This window comes from Drosophila eugracilis, unplaced genomic scaffold (genome assembly GCF_018153835.1).
Source record: "Drosophila eugracilis isolate 14026-0451.02 unplaced genomic scaffold, ASM1815383v1 contig_2154, whole genome shotgun sequence".
Taxonomy (NCBI): Eukaryota; Metazoa; Arthropoda; class Insecta; order Diptera; family Drosophilidae; genus Drosophila; species Drosophila eugracilis.
In genome coordinates this window covers 9976921-10000000 of record NW_024573038.1, presented here as the reverse complement: position 1 = coordinate 10000000, position 23080 = coordinate 9976921, and the positions used below count along the sequence as shown (strand labels likewise).

The following is a 23080-nucleotide window of genomic DNA, read 5'->3' as shown; positions in this document are numbered from 1 at the left end:
ATAGTAAATATTAATTTTTATATTTATAATAACTTCTTTATCAAGCTATTAAAATTTGTAATAATAAATAAATAATTATAATTTATTTAAGTTTTTTTCAATTAGTTTGGTACTTGAACAGATTTTTAAAAGTGTAAAAAATTTTCGGCTCCGCCAATAATACCCCAAATATACCCCTTATAAAAAATCAATCAGCTTATCTCGCCAACAAAAATAAATGCTGCGGATAGCTATAACTGCTGATCCTTCGATACAGACGACCATAAAAATAATCGTTCGTCGAGAATGAAACTCAGTAAGAGTTGTTAGTTCGTCGAAAGTTGATCTGCGATGGAAAGTGGGTAGTTTTTTATACATCCAAATGGTTTTAAGTAACTCTCTTTCGCTTCGAAATTTCAGAGTCCAAAGTTTACGCTTCCCTGGCACTGTTGGTACTCATCCAAGTGAGTAATTTTCATTTGGCCAGGAGTGGTGACATTTGCCGCTTGTTCTCCAATGGAACAGTGATCCGAGATCCGGATTCGTGCAGCCAATGGATAACTTGCATCGACTCCGTGAGCCACTATAGCACCTGCACGGGATCCACGCCATTCTTCGATAAGGATCAGAGCAAATGTGTCAAGAGTTTAAAATCAAGTTCAAGCTGTTCGATTTCCTGCGAGGGCAAGGCTACCCAATTCGTTGCCGATCCAAAGTCCTGCAAGGGCTACTACTATTGTTCCGATCAGGAGACGGCCGTATACGGCACCTGTCCTCAGGACACCCACTTCAATGCCACCACCCAGATGTGTTCGCGCCTATACGAATCGGATTGTACAACCAGCAGTTTTGAATACTGCAACATTGTTAAGGACAAAGTGAATTTTGACAATCTCCAGGCCTGCGATAAGTATCATTATTGTCAAAATGGTGTACTGCTGGATAAGACCTGTTCGAATTTATATTATCAAGCCAGCACAGGAACTTGCGTGTCCAAGGCTCTGGTCGATTGCGATGCCCATCCCTTGCCCACAGATGTCTGTGGAAAGGCCAGTAAGCCCAAAGAGAACGTGTTCGTATCGGATGGTGCCACATGTCGTGGTTATTTCTATTGTGCCCAACAAAAAGATGGCACTCCGGACTCGAATCCCTCCTGGAACCAGTGTCCCCAGGACAAATTCTTCGATTCCACCAGTCAGATGTGCATATCCCCCAATTCGGTCAAATGCACTGAAGATCGTTGCGATGGACGAACTCTGAACTTTGTAGTTAGTAGCACTACGGGTTGCCGGAATTATCTGAGCTGCTCCAACGGAGTTACTCAATACGAGAAGTCCTGCGGCAACTTGTTTTTCGACGAGGAGTTGGGAGGTTGCGTTTCTACTGTAAAAACCTATACTGTTTGTACAAAGTAATTATATTTAATAAAGAACTCAGCAAAAAATGTATTATAGAAGTAAATGGAGTTTATGAGGGGATTCCTTACAGATTATGCCGTGGACGGTAGTACTTTCAGTTCTCCTTAAAACAGACCACACAGAGACTCTATTATAGCAGATATTGCACTAGTTACACAAACATTAAAATAGAAATAAAAAAGAAAACAAATTGGAAAAAAAAAGTAAGAAATCACAACAATATCACCTGCAGGTGGTGTGAAAGAAACATCACAACCTCATTGACGAAGCCATAAATAATAATCGGTTTCTTATTCGTGGATCACAATCACAATGTTTTTTAAAGGTTCTGATTTCCCCAAAAACAATTAAAGGCAAAACCACAAGATGGACTTTATCATTTTGTCATATTTACGATGGCAATACACAAAATATCTTGTGACTACTGATACGATTTTTCAATTAATAGTTGCCGTATTAAAGTATATTTTTAATTTCCCACTACGTAAAGACCCTACAAACTAGTCTCACTTTTATTTTAAATTTTAATTAGTGTGCATATATGCCCAAACTCATTAGTTGATCCGGTTCTTCAACAATATATAGACAGATGTCCTGATTTAAATCACAAATTATTGAGCACTTGAAGGGGTTTACGTACTTTCGCGAAACATCGATAAGATTCGTATATATTGGGGCAATAAAGTGCGGTATCAGTACAGCCAGAAGTAGAAGCAATGTTTGCCAATATAAATTTTTACCACTCAAAAACTCTATTTAGTCGGAAACAAGTCGCCTCCGAGGCCACTTCAAACTAATCGAACTATTCTGTTGCAAATTAAAGCAAAATTTCCAAGCAATTAGCCATGTTGAGTGAGTTTTATCTATCAATCCATACACCGCTGCAAATACTCAGAACAATCTTGGAAGGAATTTTATAAATTAAAGAAATTTCTTATGTACTACTAACGTTGTTTTGTGTTTCATTTATAGAAAAGTAAAAACAAAACAGTAGAAGAATGTTGATATTAGAAAAAAGCTAGCATAGCTCATAATCTTATCTTACGAAAGACTATTTAAGTTTAATATTTTTTCAGTCCCTAGGCTAGAAGTACTATTTGGATGCCTTCTCTTGATGACTTCATCAGCTTCCTCATCTAGTGTTGGTGACTACGAGGAGCTGTGCCGTTTGTTCAAGAATGGCACCCATATCCGTAAGCCCGGCACCTGTGATCAGTACATCCAGTGCACCGATGGTGAAGGAATCCTTTTAACCTGCCCCTCCGGGCAATCCTTCGATCCCGACAAGGATAAGTGCGTGGACACTCTGTCCAGTAGCCACAAGTACTGCGGCAATCGGTGCGATGGATTAGATGGAGAGTGGGTATCCGATCCGACCGAATGCCACAAGTACTTCTATTGCATGAACGGTGTACCGCTGCAGGGGAATTGCCCGTTGGGTCAGCACTTCAATGAGAGCTCCCAGGCCTGCCAGTATGGCGTTGACTCACATTGCGTGGATGTAAACAACATTTGCGAACTGGTTGCATCTGGCACGAAATTCCGTAAGGAAGACGACTGCAGCTACTACTATGAGTGTGATAAGACCGGAAATCATGCGCCGAAAAGGTGCTCTACCAAGACTAATTTGTATTTTGATGTGGAAAGCGGCAGCTGCATAGAAGCCAATAAGGTGGAGTGCAGTGCTCACCCAAAGGATGGAATCTGTTCCGTTACTAAGACGGTGGTATTTAAATCCGATAAAGCAACCTGCCGTGGCTATTTCGTGTGCAAGGCGCTTTCGCCAGTCGCTGATCTGGATCCCGTGTGGCTGCAGTGTCCCGAGGGCTACTTCTTTGACGAGGAACTACAGATCTGTGGAAAAGCCACTTCAGTGGTCTGCACCCACAACAGGTGCGATGGTCGCGGCACGATGCTGGTGACCAGCAGCAGTAATAATTGCCACAACTACATCCGTTGTGTGGATAACAAAGAGGTGTCCGAGGAAGTCTGTCACTTAGATCACTTCTTTGACGAGAGATACGAAGCCTGCTTTTCCACGATTATCTACGATAAATGCTGCGATGGCCGCGAGTAAATGCTGTATCTTCCTATAAAAACAAATTGCGAAGAACAAAGTAATTGTTTTATTTTTGATTATGTTTTGGAAATTCCACAGGTGTCTACAAAGTTCAAAATTAAAAGTTCAATTATAAATTCTTAAAGAGCTAGTTATTTATTATCTTCAAAAAAGCAGTAGTACAAAATCAAAACGCAGAGCACTAAAAGGTTTACTCTATAATTAGGCCAACAGAGTCAAGTTAAATCGGTGCTGCACTAATGAGGTGCTTTCTAAATTTAGAAATTATCCAATTAATTCATATCTTTCTGTTGAGCGGATACAAATATGTCGAACAACTTCCATTAAGGTAGATGTCAATGGAGTTGGGAAATACCATGATATTCTAGAATACGGAGGTTCAAAGTTAAAAATTGAATTTAATCAACTTACTCTTATTACTTACTCTTATTATTCTTAAACAAGAATATTTATATTTGACTTGTTTTTATTTGTGCCAGAAAACATACCGTTACACTTTTAAATTAAACTTAACCGGTTCAGTTAAAAACCGTTTCAATCCAATACTACCAGTTGCACATTTATCGATAAGTATTAACGGTTGATTTCCTATATTTTACTATACCTTCTGTTAGCTAAACCTAATTTTCGTTGAGATATATAGTTTCTAAGAGATGTCACTTAGATAATATTATAATTTAAAAGCCTGTTGAAGTTGTAAAATGAAATTGTTGAAAAAAAGAGCGGTAAACGAAAAAGTGTGACCAGATGGCGAATTTTGAATTATCCTCACCGGCACGGGTATGTTGGCGGCATTGTGCAGCTGCCACACCGCCAAAACCATATAAACAATTTTACATTTCGATTCGCACTTTTGAATGTCGAAAAATCGATCTGAAAGTCAAAATAAAATGAAAAGCAACGCATGGAGCTGCTGAAACAGCAACCTAGAAAAATTTACTTCATTGAAATCGGGCAAGCAGGAAGTAGTGACCACATAAAAATAACTAAGCCTGAAGGCCGATCATCAAAACGTGTGATAAAAAATCACTAAAGATTCGCAAAACTATTGAAGAAAAAAGGAATGCAAAAGTGTTCGGGTTTTGTGTTCTGAAGACTCCGTGAGTTTTTTAAACGTTCGTTTTTATGGGAAGCTGAGATTTTCAAAAAAATTTCAAGGAGTTTCATTTTTGAAGCGCTTACTTTTCAGTGTCCCACTGCAAGTTTAATTTTTCGGTGATGAAGCCCACCCAAACCGGAGGGAGTAGTTCCAAAATGACTGAACCGATTGAGTATGTGACCCTGATAAGTGACGACTCCGATGGCGAGCCATCGCCCAAAAGAAATGCACCTCCGCCATTAACATCAAATCATAACCAAAAACAGAAGCAGCCAGATGAGGACTCCAATGATGCACCGGCTACCAGCGATGAACGACGCACCAGCAGGCGCAATCGACCAAAAGTGGACTACAGTAACAGGCCTAGTGGGAGTGGAGAATCCGCATCCAATGACAAGGCAGGATCGGGATCCTTAGGATCCAACAATCAGCAGGCGGACCGACGTAGCCAAAACCAAAACCAAGCTCGCAAGTCAGAGACAAATACTACCTCCGTTTCTGGTCCTAATGCCGGTAATCCAAGACCCTCGCAGAACGGAGACTCTAAGGATAAAGATGTGGGCACCCCCACCGTTTTGTCTGGCCAAGAGGGTGCAGTTTTTCAATCGCGCTTGCCATTTAACAAGATGACGCCGAACGAGGAGGCCTGCTTTCCGGACATTAGTCGTTCGGGAATTCTAGGTAACCGCGTGTTCCTTAACATTCGTAATAGCCTGCTTCACATGTGGGTGGATAATCCCAAACTCCAGCTGAGCTACGAGAATGCCCTGAAAAACCTACCGCCGCCCTTCGACAGCGAACCTAGTTTGGTGAAGCGGGTACACTCATTCTTAGAACGTCACGGATTTATCAACTTTGGCATCTTCAAGCGACTTCGACCTTTACCCACCAAAAAACTAGGCAAAGTCATTGTGATCGGTGCAGGTATCTCCGGCTTGGCTGTGGCCCACCAGCTACAACAGTTCGGCATGGATGTAATTGTCTTGGAGGCGCGAGACCGAGTTGGCGGACGTATTGCCACGTTTCGCAAGAATAGCTATATCGCGGATTTAGGTGCCATGGTGGTGACCGGCGTTTATGGTAATCCTATGACGATTCTGAGCAAACAGATCGGCATGGACCTAGTGCCGATCCAGCAGACATGCCCACTCTATGGACCTGACGGCAAACCCGTGCCCAAGGAAAAAGATGATGTGATCGAGAGAGAATTTAACCGTTTGCTGGAATCCGCAAGCTACTTGTCTCACCGCCTTGATTTCAACTACGCCGGAAACTGTCCGGTTTCTTTGGGCGATGCCCTCGAGTGGATCATCAGCATGCAAGAGATGCAGGTCAAGAATAAGCGGGCACATCACATGCAAGAGATCATAGCCGCCCAAAACAAAATCATCGAGCACCGGCGTCGACTAAGGTCTATCAAGCAGACCATTGCCACGCTAAGGAGCGAGCACCACACAATGGTTAAGCAGCGGAAGCCCAAGGGCGTGGAGAGCGATACGAATTACGGTCGTCAGGAGTTTAACCTAAGGAATACCCAGATCAAGATGGATGAGGCTGTCAAGGAATTCAACGCGCTCCATGCCGAGGATAAGGAAATGGAAGTAAAACTCCACGAACTAGAGCAGAACCGACCGAGGTTAGTAGGCTTAATAGTAGCTGCATGTTTTAAATCCCTATTAAATACTCACTATTTGCAGCGATGTATATCTCTCCTCCCGCGACCGCCTCATCTTGGATTGGCACTTTGCCAATCTTGAGTTTGCAAATGCAACCCGGCTTAATAATCTTTCGCTAAAGCACTGGGATCAGGACGATGACTTTGAGTTCATTGGCCATCACACCACAGTGCGGAATGGTTATTCTTGTGTTCCTGTAGCTCTTACTGAAAATCTGGACATTCGCGTCAATAGCGCCGTCAAGGAGATTAAGTACGGTACACATGGCGTCGAAGTGGTGGCCGAGAACTTGAAGACCTCCAATTCGCAAATGACGTATAAAGCAGACCTGGCCGTCTGCACACTCACCTTGGGCGTCTTGAAGGTAGCGGTGGCCCACGAAGAGTCACAGCAGAGCAACACAGTTAAGTTTGATCCTCCTTTGCCCGACTGGAAACAGCAGGCTATCAGAAGACTTGGTTTTGGGAATCTCAATAAGGTTGTCCTCTGTTTCGATCGAATCTTTTGGGATCCGAACGCAAATCTTTTCGGACACGTGGGCAGTACAACCTCCAGTAGGGGTATGTAGTTCTACTCTCTTCTTTTAACAGAAAAGAAATTCAAAATAAATTTATATTCTTACAGGAGAAATGTTCTTGTTCTGGAGCATCAGCTCATCTCCAGTGCTGCTTGCGCTGGTCGCCGGAATGGCAGCCAATATTGTGGAAAGTGTGACGGACGACATCATAATCGGGCGCTGCATGTCAGTGCTAAAAAACATTTTCGGAAACACATCTGTTCCCCAACCCAAGGAGACAGTGGTTACGCGCTGGCGCAGCGATCCTTGGGCCCGTGGTTCCTACAGCTATGTATCCGTCGGTTCCTCGGGCAGTGACTATGATCTATTGGCGGCGCCTGTTATTCCACCATCTAATAAGGATGCGGAAGGATTGCCACGCCTCTTTTTCGCTGGCGAGCATACGATACGGAATTATCCGGCCACCGTCCATGGAGCCTACCTGAGTGGATTGCGTGAAGCTGGACGTATTGCGGATTATTATCTCGGCTATCCGGAAGGCACACCGCCGGACATCGGCTACTCTGTGGCTGAGGCGGCTAATCTAGTGTCCGTGGGGAACGTTGTTAAACTGCGGGACCTTTCACCAAACCTCTCAGACTCCCCATCGTCAAAGAAGTCTGAGGAGAATTCAAATTCAAACACTGCCGACTCTGCGGAGCTACAGTAACCGTGTATTTAGCTTGAAGGACTTGGGCACTGCCGTATGATCCGAAAGCGTTTAGACCTTGTAACATACAACCTGGGACTCGCTGTTTGAAACTAAGCTAGACCTATGTAAATACCTAAGACTATTCCACTTTACCTGGACTTCTTTAGTAACCATTCAAACAATTATTTTATTATCTTTAATATAAAAGTTAAGCTAAAATAGAAGAAATAAAATCGAACATGAAAAACCTATCCTCCTCGAAATCATTTGGGATGAACTTAGTAATTTAAAACATTTTTTATATTGTTGAACCATTTTGAGTGTACATTTCCATTTAATATAAGTCGAACTACCGTAAATATGCCGATTATATAATTCTAATGATATTGTTGATAAAACAAATTTAACTGTAAGCGTCAAACATTTCGAAAACTATTTTTTATGTTATCATCTTACAAAAGTTCTGCGGTATATTTAAAAATTCCACGAATAAAACTTTTAAATGAAAAAATTATATACATTTACCTAAAATAAAAATAGTAAAAAATATTTAAATAAGTTTATTTAAAAAAAAATATATGTTCTTTAAAAATTTGATCACATAAAACGGAAGTTAGTCAAAAAGCGATCATACCTTCTTATTAATGAGTATCTAAAAGCGAAAACTACAATGTTTTGGGTCTCTCGGGCAGTTGGGTCTTTCGAAATTGTGTCGGTTCAACGACCTTCTACGCAGCTCGCTTTCGATGGCAATGAAACGAAAGCTAAACCTTAACCGACAAAAGCTCCATCCTCCTAGCATTCCTAAGTTGGCCTCGGGACAAAAGCTCGATCGTAAATGCATTGGCCAAAGCCGATCGTGAATGTATAACATTAGAACGAGTTAGATCATAGTAGTAGTACTACTACTATTGGCAAGCTTTTTTTGCCGGCGCTTGTCAAGTTCAATGCCCGATATGTTAGAAACGCAGGTAATACTCGAAAAGCTTCCAGAACTTGGTATGAAATGGCAAAAAGTTAATTTCAATTTTTTTTTCTCAATCGCATGCTATTCTAACTACTACTACATTGGCTTGCACATACGAGAAAGTCCATCGTGAATGTATGTTTGCATTAGCGGTGGCCTTGAGTTGGGTCAACGACCGAAACTACTCAAATCAAATTGAATGACGTTGGATTTGAAAATAGAACACAATAGGGAAGTGCACTATCGTTTCGGTCAATAGGTTTAATTGTTTTGTGCAAACCTCCTGGCTTGAGGGTATTTTTATTGGGGTTATCAAAACAAATAATTGGACTAGTTATGAGTTTATATTTGGTGATTCCCTACTGCGCAACGGAAATCACTATTTTTGGAGTCAAATATTTACAAATATGTTGTTTGTGTATTATAAAGAACTCCTTCAATTTATTTCTTATGCTATTTATACAAAAATCTACACAGCTTAATGATTTTTTAAAGTTTATAATTTAAAAATGTGTAAGCTCTTTTGGGAAGAACAAACTAAATGTACTTCCCCCAAAGGCTATTGCACTTTTTTAGATATAAGATATTGATATTCTTAGTCTTTCGGTGATATACGAATATTAACCAAGGAGCTCAGAAGCTAAAAGTTAAGACTTTTATGTAACAGGTTACTTTCATTATTTACCAATAGACGCACAAAGTTATTTGTAGATTATTATTATGATCATGAGACCAGTAATCTACCTATTTTTATAAAAATAATTAAATATATACACATAAATTTATATTTAAAGATCTTAAGCTTAAAAAGAGGAAGGACTCCTTAGCCCGATTGGTCACGTGGTCTCTATCATCATCACCACCCACAATGCATCGTAACTCACACGAAGCTTTTCCGTCGACGAACTATAAAAGCAGGAATAGCCTCTGCAGTGCTTCAGTCGGAAAGATAGATTCATCGGTGAAGCTTCATAACCAGGTCCAAGAAATGAGCGAGAGCGAGCTTTCGAGCGCTGTGACGAGTGCGCTATTGAAACTCTACCAACGACACAATGTGCCTATGGTTTCGCAACCTATAGTAGGAGTTGGGGATAATGCCTACGGACAGGTCCTTCGAGTGAGTTGGCCAACGATTCCAGAAGCAGCCAATGTGGTGGTCAAAATGGCACCGAAAAATGAGGCACGAAGATCACACATGCACGTTGTGGACTACTATGCACGAGAGGTATTCATGTACCAGGAGGTATTCCCCATTTTCCGGGAGTTATCTCCAGATCGGAGTACGTACACCGTTGCGCCGGCGCTCCATGCCAACGGCTTAACGGCTCCCCATGAATTCTTGATTTTCGAGGATCTATCTGGAAGGGATTTCCGTCCAAATTCCCGCAGCACTATGCCAACCTACGACATCGTAATCTGCTCGCTAAAAGCTTTGGCGGAGCTACATGCTTGCTCTTTTATCCTGCAGCAAAGAAATCCAGCAAAGTTTAAGGAGTTGGTGAACTTCGTAAAGAAGGATAACTTATTTACACCAGATATCGAGGAGGTCACCATTGAGTTTGGAAAGGCTCAGTTGCGAAAGGCAAGGAATATTCTGAATGAATCCGATGGTGAACAAGTGGCTGCCCTCAAGGAAGTCCTAGAAAGCTGTGAAAAAAACCTAAAATCCTTGGCTCTTTACTGTGTAGAAGGAAAATCACAGGCACCATATAAGGTCATCTGTCATGGCGACTTTTGGAATAACAATATTCTTTACAGGCATGAGGTAATAGCTCTTACTTAACATATCTTTTCCAATAACAGTTTTAAAAATGTTATCATTATTTTTATTTTAAGCCTAATTTTGATCAACCCGTGGAGGCTAAGCTCATCGATTTCCAGATGTCCCGCTATGCACCGCCGGTACTAGATATAATCCATTACCTCTTTGCTTGTACGGAGAAAAAATTGCGAGATGATCATTTTTCTACCTTTATGGATACTTACTACGACACCCTGGACCAGAAATTGGCGACTTGTGATCTTTGCCTTGGGGAGATATATCCTCGAAGCGTTTTCAACCGACAATTGCAGCTTTTCGGAGTTTATGGCTTAATCATGGGCGCATTTTCCCTGCCCTTTTTCATTTCCAATGCCAATGAGGTAATAGATATCGACACTGTATCTGAAGCCATCCAAGATCTTACCACATCATCCGACGAAACAAAGTATAAGGAACTGATCGAGGAATACGATATGCTCAACGCACGCACATTGCCAATCTTTAAACGCCGAATTACAGGTATCGTAAAGGATATTATCAAGTACAACATGACAGAGCCGCTTTTTAAAATGGACTCCCAATCAGTATTATAAAATCCAAAAACCCACAACAATTTCCAAACAAGATATGGATGTAAATATTTTAAGCTCTATGCAAGGCAAAATATATGCCAATATATATATGTGATTTTTTTTATATTTATTCAGGGACCTCTAAGATTCTAAAAATTGGTAACTTAAAATAAAATCTGCATAACAAAGGATGGTAACTAAAGTGTCTGCAATTGGATTTGTGTAACTAAAGCTAAAACTAAATATGTACAGTCCTTAAGATTAGTGATGATTACGGTTCCCTGACCACATGCGGTAGCGAAACACAATTTGATTGTTTGCGGGATTCTAAGGATCATGATCGTCTTAAAAAATCCTATAAAATAAAACTAAATTTGAACTCTTGAAAAAAGAATGTTTTAAGCGATTTCAACGCAATAGAAATATTATTTTTTCTCCAAACTAATGAGTGTGGTACTACTCTGTTATTTAGTACTTTAAATTCCATATATATATATATATATATAATATAATGCGCGGCTATAGCTATTTGTATAGCTATTTACATGGCATGCACTATGCATAGTCCAAGAATAGACTTTATCTTAATCTTAAGGCCTACATAGTACAATATGTGTCTTGCACTAAAACTAAGCATTTTTGCGTGTCATCTGGTATATTATAAAATAACAACTCATTGAGTTTATTGCAGCAATACGTGGGCTTGGCGTTTAATGTCCTAATGTCCAGCACTTGGATACGCAATCAGGAGTCTTCCTTGATAATGGCTCCCGATGATAATGGCTTTTACTGCATCACCTCCCGGAAACGCTTCTGCCGCTCTAGACTCTCCACCTCAGCCCAACAGTTGCGCATGTTACGGAAGAGCTGAAATTAATTTATATTAATATCAATGATATACAAGTAAATGGTATTTCGTTCTACCTCATCGATCCAATTGTGCTCGGCCAGCAGATCGTTCAGTATCTCCGTTGATGTCTTCCCTGGGAACTGTTGCTGCTGCTCCGTCACCCGTTGGGAGCAGTTAATGAACAGATTAAACTTTTCATGTGCAATCTTGTGGAAGAGATCTGCACGAGCGGCACAGATGCGACATAAGACAATGTCCTAGAGAAATAAAAAAATATATGAAAGTTACGGTTGACTATTTGATATTCTAAATCATTAACCTTTTCATATGCTATACGAGGATCCACAGGCATAGTTTGCATGGTGTTTGGATTATAGGGTTCCCCGAAGAGTAGGAAACGCACAGCGATGCCTGGCTGATGGCAACCGGCGCAATTCTTCTGGGTAAGATTGTTTTGTTCCCATTCGGAGAACACATGGCACTTGGGCCAGGTCTCAATGGAGGAGATTGTACTCCGAGTCCATGGAGTTATGGCCAGCAGCTTGCGCTTGCAGTTTTCCATGATGTTGTCCACCACGCGAACGCTGCCCAAGAAGTAGTCGTCTAACGAGAAAGAAAAACAATTATTCGAAATTTTACTTTTGTACTATATAAAAATATTACCCTTTTCCCGTGTTATTTCCGAGAAGAAGCTGGGATCAAGGGCTTGCGAGATCATGGTCTGAATGTAGATCTCAAAGTTGTCCCTATAGGACAGATAGTCCTCCATGATCTTCTCAATAAACTGCTCGGTGTCGTCGGCCAGCAACTCAGATCGCATGAACTCGACAATCGTTTCGGTGTGGGAATGGAGCTGAATGCGCACCGGTGCTTTGAGGTAGAGTTTCTTCGTTTCGAGATTCCAAGAGGCGTACTAAATACGAAATTAATTTGTTAATATTTCTACTTAAGGTAGATTCTTACTAGGCATACCTTTGACATATTACGATAGAAGGTTTTTCCGTTCTGGCGGAAGGGCTCGTACTTCTGCAAAATGCACTTAGAGTCCACCTGCCAAATGGTGGGCCAGTCGTTTACAAGATCCGATCGTAAAACTATAAAGTCACCCGTCTGAAATTCATTTAGGAAATCTTAAATTTGTAACTTTGTCTCAAAGAATATAGAAAAATTTGAATTATGATCTGGTATAAACATTACCTAGTATCAAAACAAAACAAATTGGAACTTTAAATAAATTTAACAAAATGAAAAATTTTAAATAATTTAAAATAACACAACCTACTTTAAAGTTCTCCGAGTTAACAGCTGTGCCCGATGATGAACTAGCATATCCCACATCGGCAACTCCCGACATATTCTGTTGCGAATTGTAGCCAGATTCGCCGCCACCGGCAAGTTGTTGCACCTGTTGCTGCTGATGGTGTTGCTGGTTGACCTGCATTTGCTGCAGTTGCTGGTGGTGTTGTTGTTGCTGCTGCTGTTGTTGCTGTTGCAGATCTGAGTTATGGTCGTAGGTGTTCTTGCGTGGAGTGCCCTTCGACCGGCGTGCCAACTTGCGCTTCCCATAGCCCTTGCCAGCATCATCGCTCTGCGTGTTAGTTTTTTTGAGACATTGGTTACGAGACCGGAGGCAAAACACTTACGTCTTCCTCCTGCGGAGTCCACACGGGATCCGTGTCCGAGTCTGTGAACTCCTCCGGTTCGCCAACGACTCCACCATCGCCGGCCACAGCACTGGAATTCATGAGCATGGCGTGCATGCTGCTCTGCTTGGCCTTGCGGGAGCATTGCTCCCGTCGCGGCGGCACACTCAAGGGGTCTGTGGAGAGCACAAAAGTGGGTTAGCAACATTGAACTGGACATGGACAATGGGTTATCCCCTGGCGGCACAAACGGAACGGGACAAGATCCACAACAACGACATCATCATCATCATCAACAACAACAACAACAAACTAACTAACACACCAGCAACACCATTTCCCACGGCCATGAAACACCAGCACCAGCACCTGAATCGGAATCGGCACCGGATTCTGATCCGTCTTACAAGTACAAATAATAAAAATACACGGTTTATTTGGGTTTTTGAAAATTAATAATATTTGTTCTTCTCGATTTCATCTCAAAAATACTTCATACTTTTGTTCATGGGATTCTCCTTTTGTTTTTTTTTTTTGTTTGCTCTTTTAACAATTTAAAAGTTAGCGTTTTCCTTATGTTTTTTTTTCTTTTGATGTCATTATGGTTGTTTTTTACATATACACACCGTCCAAGGGTCTAGTGGTCGCTAGTCTGTCCGTCTGGCTGTCTGTCCGTGTGGTGTGGGTGGTGGTGGTGCTGCGTGGGTGGGTGGTGCTGCTGCTACTGGCGGCCGCTAGTGCTGCCATGGCCACAGCAGATTTATAAAGTGATGAGGATTCGGCGCTGGTGCTGGCGTTGGCGTTGTTGAATTCGAATTCACTGTAGCATTCGCACTGGCTGGCGTGTGGTGGTGATTGTTGTTGTTGTTGTTGTAGTTGTTGCATGGCGTGGAAGTAGCGATAGTGGAGTGCTTATTGGTACTATGCTGTTGGTCAAGTAACATACCTTGACCCGCTCCAGCTGTCAGTTGGGCACAATGCTGCTGCACAAAATGTTGTCCGCTCATTGATTGCTGCTGCTGTTGCTGTTGCGCCTGCTGTTGCTGCTGGGCGTATGGCCGGAAGGAGGTCTGATCCCCTGGCTGCTGGATCACCGACGACGAAGGTGCTGATTCCGCCGCGGCTGCAGCAGCCACCATTTGGGCGTGCGGACGCTTTTTGGGAAGTATTTGCGTCTGCGAGAGTATTTTGATGCGATGCCCATCATCACCCACAAGTCCTGCGAGTCCATCGACCGCCTGGCCGGCATCCCCCGCCGATTGGGTGGCCTGCGATGTAGTGGGTTCGTCGCCCCCACTACCAGATCCTTTTCCTTTTCGCTTGTACGGAGCTCGTGGGTAGTTTAATTTCCGCGATGGCTTCACTACTGGCGGCGGATCGTCGTCTCGTTCGCCCTGCAGAAACTTCAAATAACTATCCATGAATTGAGTCTTCTTCTCCCCAATCAGCGTTCCCACGCTCACAGGCTTAGGAGCAGCAGGACTGTACGCCGTGGGTGCACTGGCTCCACTGGTTGAAGGCGTCGCGGGCGTGGCTGCTGAATGACCATGTCCGTTGTTAGCGGCATGCGTATTGGGCTGGCAGTTAGATGGCTCCGGAGACGGGGTCTTGTTTGGATTACGTATGCCAAAGTTGGTGTTATTCGTGGAGGAATTGGTGCCGCGTCCATTGCTCGACAACGAATTGGCGTAGCCCTGCTTCGGTGCACTTGTGGCATCGGCCAAAAAGTCCAGTTCCTCCTCGATATTCGGCACAATAACCTTATTGCTTGCCGCTGCTGCTGCCGCCGCCGCTGCAGCGGCGTTCGCCTCATCCTCTTGCTGCTGGGTGGCTTCGTTCTTCTCCTGGCGCTGCTGTTGCGCCTGTTGTTGCTGCTGCTGCGTGTATGCCTGCTGATGTTGTTGCTGCGTGTAGGCCGCCTGCTGTTGCTGCTGCTGTTGTTGTTGCTGCTGCTGTTGCTGCTGCTGCATGCACGCCGTGTACTGGGAGGCAATGGGCTGGGGGAAGGCTGGATAGTATTGCGCCAACTGGGTTAAGTGCGACTGGGCCTGCGAGGACTGCAGGTGGGCCGGCTGCGGCAAGTGTTGCTGCTGTTGTTGCTGCGCTTGCTGCTGCTGGTGTTGCTGCTGTTGACTCTGTTGCGGATATGTAGGTATGTTGATGGTGGCCGCCGGTGATACGGATGCCGCATTATTTTCCGTTTTGAGCGGTGTATTCCACTTGCTGTTAAAGTCGTAGTACGTATTCTGTTGCTGTTGTTGCTGATTGTGCTGCTGCTGTTGTTGCTGTTGCTGCTGCAACTGGTGATGCTGCGGCTCCTGTGGACTGCGCACATTGCCATAGTCGCTGCTGCTGGGGATGAGCGTTTTCTTCGGTTGGCGCTTGCGCGGAGTCTTCGCTGGTTTAGGCGGCGGCTTTACCTCCTCCTGCAAGCAAGTTTCGAAAGAAAGTGGATTAGAACACTCGGCATTTCCAAATATTATAAGCACACTATCAATAGCTTGGACATTGGGACATTAAAAACGATTGGTAAACATATACACTGGCTGGTAAACAACGAGCTGCTTCCACAGCATTTTATAGGATCTTAACAACGGGCTGCGAGCGACATACGCGGTTTGGTTCTTGGGTTTACCCTCATTAAAAATTGGATCATACCATTACAACATAACGTCACAGTTTCAACGTGGCCACAGGAATTTAAATTAGAGAATTAGTTAGCATTATTTGAAGTCATTTTTGTTAGATTCAACAGAATAATTCCAATAAAGCATATAACCAAAGGCCAAAAGGGATAAGCTTCCACCAAAATACAAATATATAAATATAAAATAACCGTAATCCATGCGTATTAACAAAAAAAAAATTAGATACATAGATCTTAAAATTTTTAACAGTTCGAAAAACCAAGTTAAATATGCTTCAGAGTAATTAAAATCTCTTTTTAACTTAGAATGATTATTAAAAGCAAGAATTTTAGCAGTATTTTAATAAAATAAGCATAAGGTAGAAAATCTAAAAAGCTCTACACAGATGTTTTAGATAATAAAAATCGATTAGAGCGTTTTTAAACTAATCTATTTGACTTGATAGATAATTTAGCAAAAAATAGAACGATAAGCAAACAAACCAAAATAAAGGCAGAACACAAACAAAATAAACAAATAGAAACGGAAATAAAACAAATGACATACAAACCTTTGGCACTACTTGAATCTGTGACGCTAAGTTGCCCGCTGCCGGCGACATGATCATGTTGGCCACCACGTGCTGGCGCCGCCCAGCGGACTGGGATTGCTCCTGCAGCTGCAGTTGCTCCCCATCGACTACGCCCGCGGGATAGAAGGTTTGCTTGATTTCCAGACCGGGCGGGAGATTGAAAACTAGATTCTCGCCACCACCGCCAGCGTCCACTGTGGATGCCTCATTGGCAAAGTCCAGCTGGCGCTGCTCCTGTTTCACCTGCAGGTGCAATACGTTCTTGATGTCCTCTTGCCCCGCACTATCATCCTCCAGCTTTGTCCAACAGAGATTCGACTGTTGTTGCTGCTGCAGGGTGCTTTGTATCACAGATGAGTATGCCACCGTGGTGGGCGTGGATGTTGCAGACGATCCAGCGCCTGCTTCTGACCGCCTTTGAACCGGGGACGCCGTCTTATAGACGATCACCTGGGCCTGCGGTGTGCCAACCACGTCAACCGCATGTAAATTCGTGATGGGCGATCCATCTGCGGAGCTTAGCGCTGGACTGGCATATTGCGCCGGATAGGAACCAGCCGGAACTGGCACTGCCAGCGGCACCGGACTACCATCCTGCTGCTCGACTATTGTTGCCCGAAACTGTTGGCCATCCTTCCGCGACAGCTTGACCTTCCGGCCATCGATGGTATAGTAAGTTTCTGGTTCCGTCTCCGCTTCGACGATTTCCTGCTGCAGTTGCTGCTGGAGCTGTTGCTGGTGCTGCTGCGCCGCCGCCTGCTGTTGCTGCTGCTGCTGTTGTTGCAGTTGGATCAGGTAAATCGAGTCGTTGTAGGCTTTTAATTGCTTTTCCTGCTTAATCTGCTACAGCGCACCGTACATAGATTGAATCGGAATCGGAAAGTGTTTGGTTTGGGTTTGATTCGACATAGAGAGGCTAGACTAAGTCTAAGCTTTAATGGGTTGATTGAGGGGGGGGATGTTATGTTAGTATGCGATAAATGCGATAGAACCTGCAGGGGGTTTTAATGTGTATGTGTGTGGGTGGGTGTGCTTCCCCAGAAGCTAGTTTTCTGAGAGTAAAGTGATCTGCAAGCCAAACGGAAAACAAAAGAATCCTACTCACCACTTTGTCGGCCACCAAGTTGAGTTGTTGCTGCTGCGCCTGTTGCTGTTGCTGTTGGGCTTGTTGCTGTTGCTGCTGCGCCTGTTGCTGTTGCTGCTGCGCCTGCTGCTGTTGCATGGCGAGGAAGGTGTTCGATATCATGTTCGGCGTATTCCAGCTCAGCGACGTCGACGTCAGCGCCACCGTTGTGGGCGATGGTGAGGCACCACTCGACGAGGAGTTCTCCCCATAATAATTAGAGGCCACATTGTTCACCACAGCAGCCGCAGCTGCCGATACGGCAGCCTGATTCTGGAACGAGCTGAGTTGTTTGTCCAGCGAGCTGGGCAGCTGCAGTTGGCGGTGCGGCGTGCTTACCGCCGAGGAGGCATAGTGGGCGGGTTTTGGCTGGACACTGGCCGCCGCCGCATGGTGGTATATCTGCTGGAATACTGGGTTGTAGCTGCCAATTGGCGACGGAGGCACAAAGCTGCCACCACTGGCGGCCGCCGCATTGAAGCTGGCGATGCTAGCTGCCGTAATGGTGGCCAGATGCGGATGCTGGAAGTCCTCCGCAGTTCCGCCGGAGCTGCCGGCGCTGGCTGGCACGATGCGGTTGTAGGCGTACGACCAGGGACTGGAGTTGGGATCCATGGTTGGCTTGGACACTTCTACTGCTGCTGGCTGGTAACTGAAAGTCATATCGTATTGTTATTTAAGAGCAGATAATACGGAAACATTAAGTAAATATTTAAGAATATCTGCTAATTGGGATATGATTGATATGTTCTTAGTTTTATATTCACTGTATCCCAGATTTATCTAATTGGTTTTGCTTTGAGAGATATTTCTAGAAACAGAAAATTTACATGCTATTTATTATTATTGCGCCAATACTAACAAACTATGAATTGTTTATGTATCATGTTATGATAAAAACTTGGTTATGTATGTATGTAATGTGACGTGCTTTATTATCGCGCCAATTAATTAATTTTATTAATTACTCAATAAATGGCGCGAATTGGAAATAAAGCATATCTACGCATTAATTTAGTTAAAGGCTCCTTTTCTGTGTTAAACTATTGGAAAAGGATTAGATAAGAAATTTCATATTATAAAAAGGTAAGCTTTTAATAAAACTTTAAATAATATTTTATGAAATATTTTGAAATTTTTAATTTTCAGTTAATTATATATTTAAAGTTTAAATTTATTGTTTAAAAAGCCTTTAATTTGTTTATCCTAATGTTTTTGTTTTGAAAAATAAATGATTTTCCAAATAACAGTGAGAATGCGACTAAAAGCAGGAACTGGGGTGTTTGTTTCCATACTTTTTTGCACTCATTGTTTCCCCCTACTTTTTCCCTTTTTTTTTGTATCCCTTTTGGCCACGATGCGCTTGGTTCCCCCTTCAAAAAATTTGGCGTCTGTATTTTGTGTCTTGGCGCTCGTCTGGAGAGGAGCCCGCATTTTTGGGCGTTCCGGTGATAATGGGTTAATTGGATGCTCACTTTTAACTTATCAATTTCGTGTCAATCACATTTGCAGGGTTTTTTATGTTTTTGGTAATGTTTTTCTGGGCTAGGAATAGGATTTTCTGCCCGTATTTTCCGCTTGTACATATATGTATCCATGCACACACAAACACATACTCACACACACGGGCGTACATGCGTGCGTGTTGGAAGATAGTCACTAACTTTTAGTCGTTATAGAATCGGGACTGTAGGTCTGCTCGGGTCCAGCATTATCTTCACATCGGATCGAACTGCACACAACGCTCCAAATATGCACGAGCGGATTTTATGTTTAATTTCGGGCGCAACGTTTTTTTTTAGATACGGTGCATAACTTTTTTGTGGATGAAACAATCTCCAAAATGGCCGCTCTGCTGCCAGTGAAAAATGAACTACTGGCTCAGGTGAATAATGCCAAGGTGAACTAGTTCACCGGTTCATTAGTTCGCGCGGCGAGTGTTTATTGTTTGTATTGCCCGTTGTCACTTGCATTTCTGTCCACTGTTTGGTTTTTCGAAAATTATTGTTGAATTCGTGTTTATTTTTTGTCCAACAGGTTAGTGATATATCATGTCCTTTTACATTTTAGGGATAACTAACAAATAGGAGTTTGACAATAACTAAATTCACGTGTGCCATAATCACAAGTGTTGTATAATACCCTACCGTGGCCTCTAACTCGGTTATTTTATTGTTTACCATCAAAAAGTTAACTATGCTGGTTATTTACATTTTATGAGCAGTGATTAAGGCACATTTGATTAAGTATAAACAATTTAATCGCTACTCGGCTCCAAGCTGTATTCACTCCACTCGCGCGCTAGCTAACACTAATCAAGTGAACTAGTTGATACAAAAAACCCAGTGGAAAATGCACTTTTGTTATTCTGCAAAAAATATTAACATTATTTTAAAATAATTTCAAAGATATATCTAATTAGTATTTATTTAACCATACTTTCTTTTAAACTTTATTAAAAGCCAAACAATCCACCCCTACTTTCACATTTTCCAACACTTACCGAGTATATAAGCCCCTGCGGTCAATTTGAATTTTATTGATAGAATTGTTTTTGGTTTAAAAAATTAAGGGATTTATGAATCATTAAAACAAGAGATGTTTATTGGGTCGTCAAATGGAATTTAATTGTTAGAATTTTAGAAAATTATTAGAATTTTAAAATAAAACAGACAATTCTTGTGCTTATGTTTCTTCTATGTCTTAACCAATACTGCTGAAGCGGAACTACTTATTTAAGATAGTTCAAAAGAATACTTTGAAAATATGTATTTTAAGTTTTTATTTTATATATTTAGTAAGTATATGTAAAAAAGAAAAACCTTATTCGCCTTACGATATGTGTGCTATTTTCCAATACTGGCCTGCGGAACCGGTTCGATAACCTGCTGGTTTATTGTTGGTTCACGTACTAATGACAGTCATTTTACGTATTCATTGCTAAAAGAAAACTGAAAAAATAGATTTGCCCGAATTTCCGGTTAGTCATCCGCCCACACCGATCTTCATTTAGGTCTAACCGAATCAAAGGAGAGGTGCGTAGTGTCCGGGAGCCGAAGAATCCAGTGGAAAACCGCTCGCAGCTGGTTGCTCCTCTGCGTACGTGTAAATCTGGGTGAGACGCCCACTAAATTGTAATCACAACATTTCCAGAGAGCACATCGCCATGGACTTTGGAGACGATTTCGCAGCCAAGGAGGAGGTGGATCCAGCGGCCGAGTTCCTGGCGCGCGAACAGTCGGCTCTTGGTGATTTGGAGGCGGAGATTACGGGGGGATCCGCACCAGCTGCCGCGCCCACAGATGAGGGCTTGGGGGAGCTTCTTGGCGGAGGAGGCACTACCACTTCCGAAGGCGATCTACTCTCAGCAGGCGGCACCGGTGGCCTAGAATCCTCAACGGGCAGCTTTGAGGTCATTGGCGGCGAGTCTAATGAACCCGTCGGTATATCCGGTCCCCCACCCTCCCGGGAAGAGCCCGAAAAGATACGCAAGTGGCGCGAAGAGCAGAAACAGCGACTTGAGGAAAAGGATATCGAGGAGGAGAGGAAAAAGGAGGAGCTGCGACAGCAGTCCAAGAAGGAACTGGATGACTGGTTGCGTCAAATCGGCGAGTCCATATCGAAGACCAAGCTGGCGTCCCGAAATGCCGAAAAGCAGGCCGCCACTCTGGAGAACGGCACCATCGAACCGGGCACCGAGTGGGAGCGCATAGCCAAGCTGTGCGACTTCAATCCCAAGGTGAACAAGGCGGGCAAGGATGTGTCCCGCATGCGATCCATCTACCTGCACCTCAAGCAGAATCCCATCCAGGTGCAGAAGGGCACCTAGGTAGTTTTAATTACGCACTCGCCTAACCACACATTGAGTTGAATATGAAAATTATTATTGAAAGTATTCGCTGTATATTCCAATTTATGATACATAAAAATATTATTATTGCTGCTGAAACATAGCTGCGATCATCGTTTTGTCTAATGAATGCAATAAAGAATGTGCACACAGTTGTCCTGCTTCCCTTGACTATCAAATACCCATCACACAAAATGCAAAACCAAACAAAAAAAAAAAAAAACGACATAAAAAAGTTAGGAAAAAGAACAAATGAAAAATAAAACTGAAGATATGACAACTAAATTATTTTTCTCTCTTGTTTTGAAAAATACAATTTGGGATTCAATTCAGTGGCTCACACATGTTAAATCAATTCCGGTTTTCTTGTTAGTAATTTTAATTATTACTCTCTAAAAAACATTATTGAAACCTGTTTAATACAACGTTTTTATTGGCCTTATCGCTAATAAAACACCATACATATAACTTATTTTAATCATATTTATACTTGTGTTGGAAATGTCAATGGGACTTTTGTATATGTCTGTATAACATTCATTGAAATGATTATGGAAATAAAAAATAATAAAACGTACATTGTAAAGTATTTATGATTGTAGAACTGAAGCGGTTTTAGATATATGTAAGAATAATCTGAGTAATGCATTAACAATATTCCGTCTTAATAAATTCGATCAAACGAAAACTTTCGTTCTCTAACCGCTTTCCTCTACTTGTTTTAGTGAAAATGTCTGAAGAATGTCCTAATAGCCAAAAGATGGAGTCACCTGTGAACCATAAGCGAAGGGACTACCTTCACTGGGATGACTACTTTATGGCCACATCCCTGCTCTCCGCAAAGCGTAGCAAAGATCCGGTGACGCAAGTGGGTTCCTGTATAGTGGACTCACAGAATCGTATAGTGGCCATTGGCTACAATGGATTCCCCCGAAACTGCAACGACGACGAGTTCCCTTGGTCAAAGGCCAAAAAGGGGACACAGGATTATGATCCTCTGAAGGACAAAAAGATGTTCGTAGTGCATGCGGAAGCCAATGCGATTCTAAACAGCAACGGCATGAGTTTGACTGGAACTCGTATATATACCACACTATTCCCTTGCAACGAATGCGCCAAACTCATAATCCAAGTATGTACACTGGAAAAAATGTTTGCGTTTATATTTTGTATATTGACACTTATATTTTATTCCATTTTCCAGGTGGGCATTTCTCAAGTTCTCTACTTGTCCGACAAATATGCAGAAAAGCCCACGTACCAGGCTTCCAAGCGGATGTTAGATGCAGTAGGAGTGGAATATAAACGACACCTCCCTCAACAGAAGAGTATCATTATTGATTTTGACAATGTTTTGGAGGAAGATCCAAACACATCGCTTGGTCTCAACGATCTCCACTTGTGATGTAGTCTTAGGTGCACTATATATCAATTTTATTATTTATTTAAGGGATTGACATGGTTTGTAAATTAAATTATAAATAAAATGTGTAACCAAAAACTAAAAAAATATTAGAAAAAAATACATAAAAAGTAATACTATGATTCATTAAATTTAAAAGGCTGTTAAAACACTTAGTAATTACTGGACATTCATTTCATCTGCAACTATACTTAAAATGGTTTTAATTAGC

At 42.4% G+C, this 23080-nt stretch overlaps 7 protein-coding genes across 13 annotated transcripts; 6 read left to right on the top strand and 1 right to left on the bottom strand.

Annotated features, from left to right (window-relative positions):
* The first annotated feature begins 280 nt into the window (after window positions 1–280).
* Window positions 281–1412, top strand: LOC108113934 (peritrophin-44). The gene is made up of 2 exons (XM_017224641.2): window positions 281–337; window positions 400–1412. The coding sequence occupies exons 1-2, from the start codon at window positions 331–333 to the stop codon at window positions 1392–1394; spliced, it is 1002 nt and encodes a 333-aa protein (XP_017080130.2). The 5' UTR covers window positions 281–330; the 3' UTR covers window positions 1395–1412.
* A 746-nt stretch (window positions 1413–2158) lies between these two features.
* LOC121529999 (peritrophin-44) lies at window positions 2159–3499 on the top strand. The gene is made up of 2 exons (XM_041818286.1): window positions 2159–2249; window positions 2474–3499. Exons 1-2 carry the CDS (start codon window positions 2243–2245, stop codon window positions 3472–3474), a joined length of 1008 nt encoding a protein of 335 aa, XP_041674220.1. The 5' UTR covers window positions 2159–2242; the 3' UTR covers window positions 3475–3499.
* A 788-nt stretch (window positions 3500–4287) lies between these two features.
* LOC108114708 (possible lysine-specific histone demethylase 1) lies at window positions 4288–7559 on the top strand. Its single transcript, XM_017225807.1, has 4 exons — window positions 4288–4577; window positions 4667–6212; window positions 6274–6812; window positions 6877–7559. The coding sequence occupies exons 2-4, from the start codon at window positions 4696–4698 to the stop codon at window positions 7476–7478; spliced, it is 2658 nt and encodes an 885-aa protein (XP_017081296.1). The 5' UTR covers window positions 4288–4577; window positions 4667–4695; the 3' UTR covers window positions 7479–7559.
* A 1816-nt stretch (window positions 7560–9375) lies between these two features.
* Window positions 9376–10871, top strand: LOC108114358. The gene is made up of 2 exons (XM_017225305.1): window positions 9376–10192; window positions 10264–10871. Exons 1-2 carry the CDS (start codon window positions 9416–9418, stop codon window positions 10780–10782), a joined length of 1296 nt encoding a protein of 431 aa, XP_017080794.1. The 5' UTR covers window positions 9376–9415; the 3' UTR covers window positions 10783–10871.
* On the bottom strand, window positions 10872–19914 carry LOC108114356 (probable serine/threonine-protein kinase yakA). 7 transcript variants are annotated; one of them, XM_017225301.1, is made up of 11 exons: window positions 19808–19914; window positions 17579–18248; window positions 16453–17316; window positions 14201–15680; window positions 13255–13430; window positions 12894–13199; window positions 12584–12721; window positions 12275–12524; window positions 11931–12214; window positions 11686–11868; window positions 10872–11628 (listed from the first exon to the last, which is right to left on the bottom strand). In XM_017225301.1, the coding sequence occupies exons 2-11, from the start codon at window positions 18209–18211 to the stop codon at window positions 11548–11550; spliced, it is 4395 nt and encodes a 1464-aa protein (XP_017080790.1). In that variant the 5' UTR covers window positions 18212–18248; window positions 19808–19914; the 3' UTR covers window positions 10872–11547. The 7 variants fall into 7 exon arrangements, with proteins under 7 accessions (XP_017080790.1, XP_017080787.1, XP_017080791.1 ...); XM_017225298.2 differs by lacking the exon at window positions 19808–19914 and adding an exon at window positions 19072–19482; XM_017225302.2 differs by lacking the exon at window positions 19808–19914 and adding an exon at window positions 19072–19482 and having other exon boundaries at window positions 16453–17313.
* LOC108114360 (probable deoxycytidylate deaminase) lies at window positions 19508–22956 on the top strand. Its single transcript, XM_017225307.2, has 3 exons — window positions 19508–19633; window positions 22172–22578; window positions 22651–22956. The coding sequence occupies exons 2-3, from the start codon at window positions 22177–22179 to the stop codon at window positions 22849–22851; spliced, it is 603 nt and encodes a 200-aa protein (XP_017080796.1). The 5' UTR covers window positions 19508–19633; window positions 22172–22176; the 3' UTR covers window positions 22852–22956.
* On the top strand, window positions 20479–22023 carry LOC108114359 (clathrin light chain). Its single transcript, XM_017225306.2, has 2 exons — window positions 20479–20631; window positions 20750–22023. The coding sequence occupies exon 2, from the start codon at window positions 20763–20765 to the stop codon at window positions 21423–21425; it is 663 nt and encodes a 220-aa protein (XP_017080795.2). The 5' UTR covers window positions 20479–20631; window positions 20750–20762; the 3' UTR covers window positions 21426–22023.
* Window positions 22957–23080: the final 124 nt, after the last annotated feature.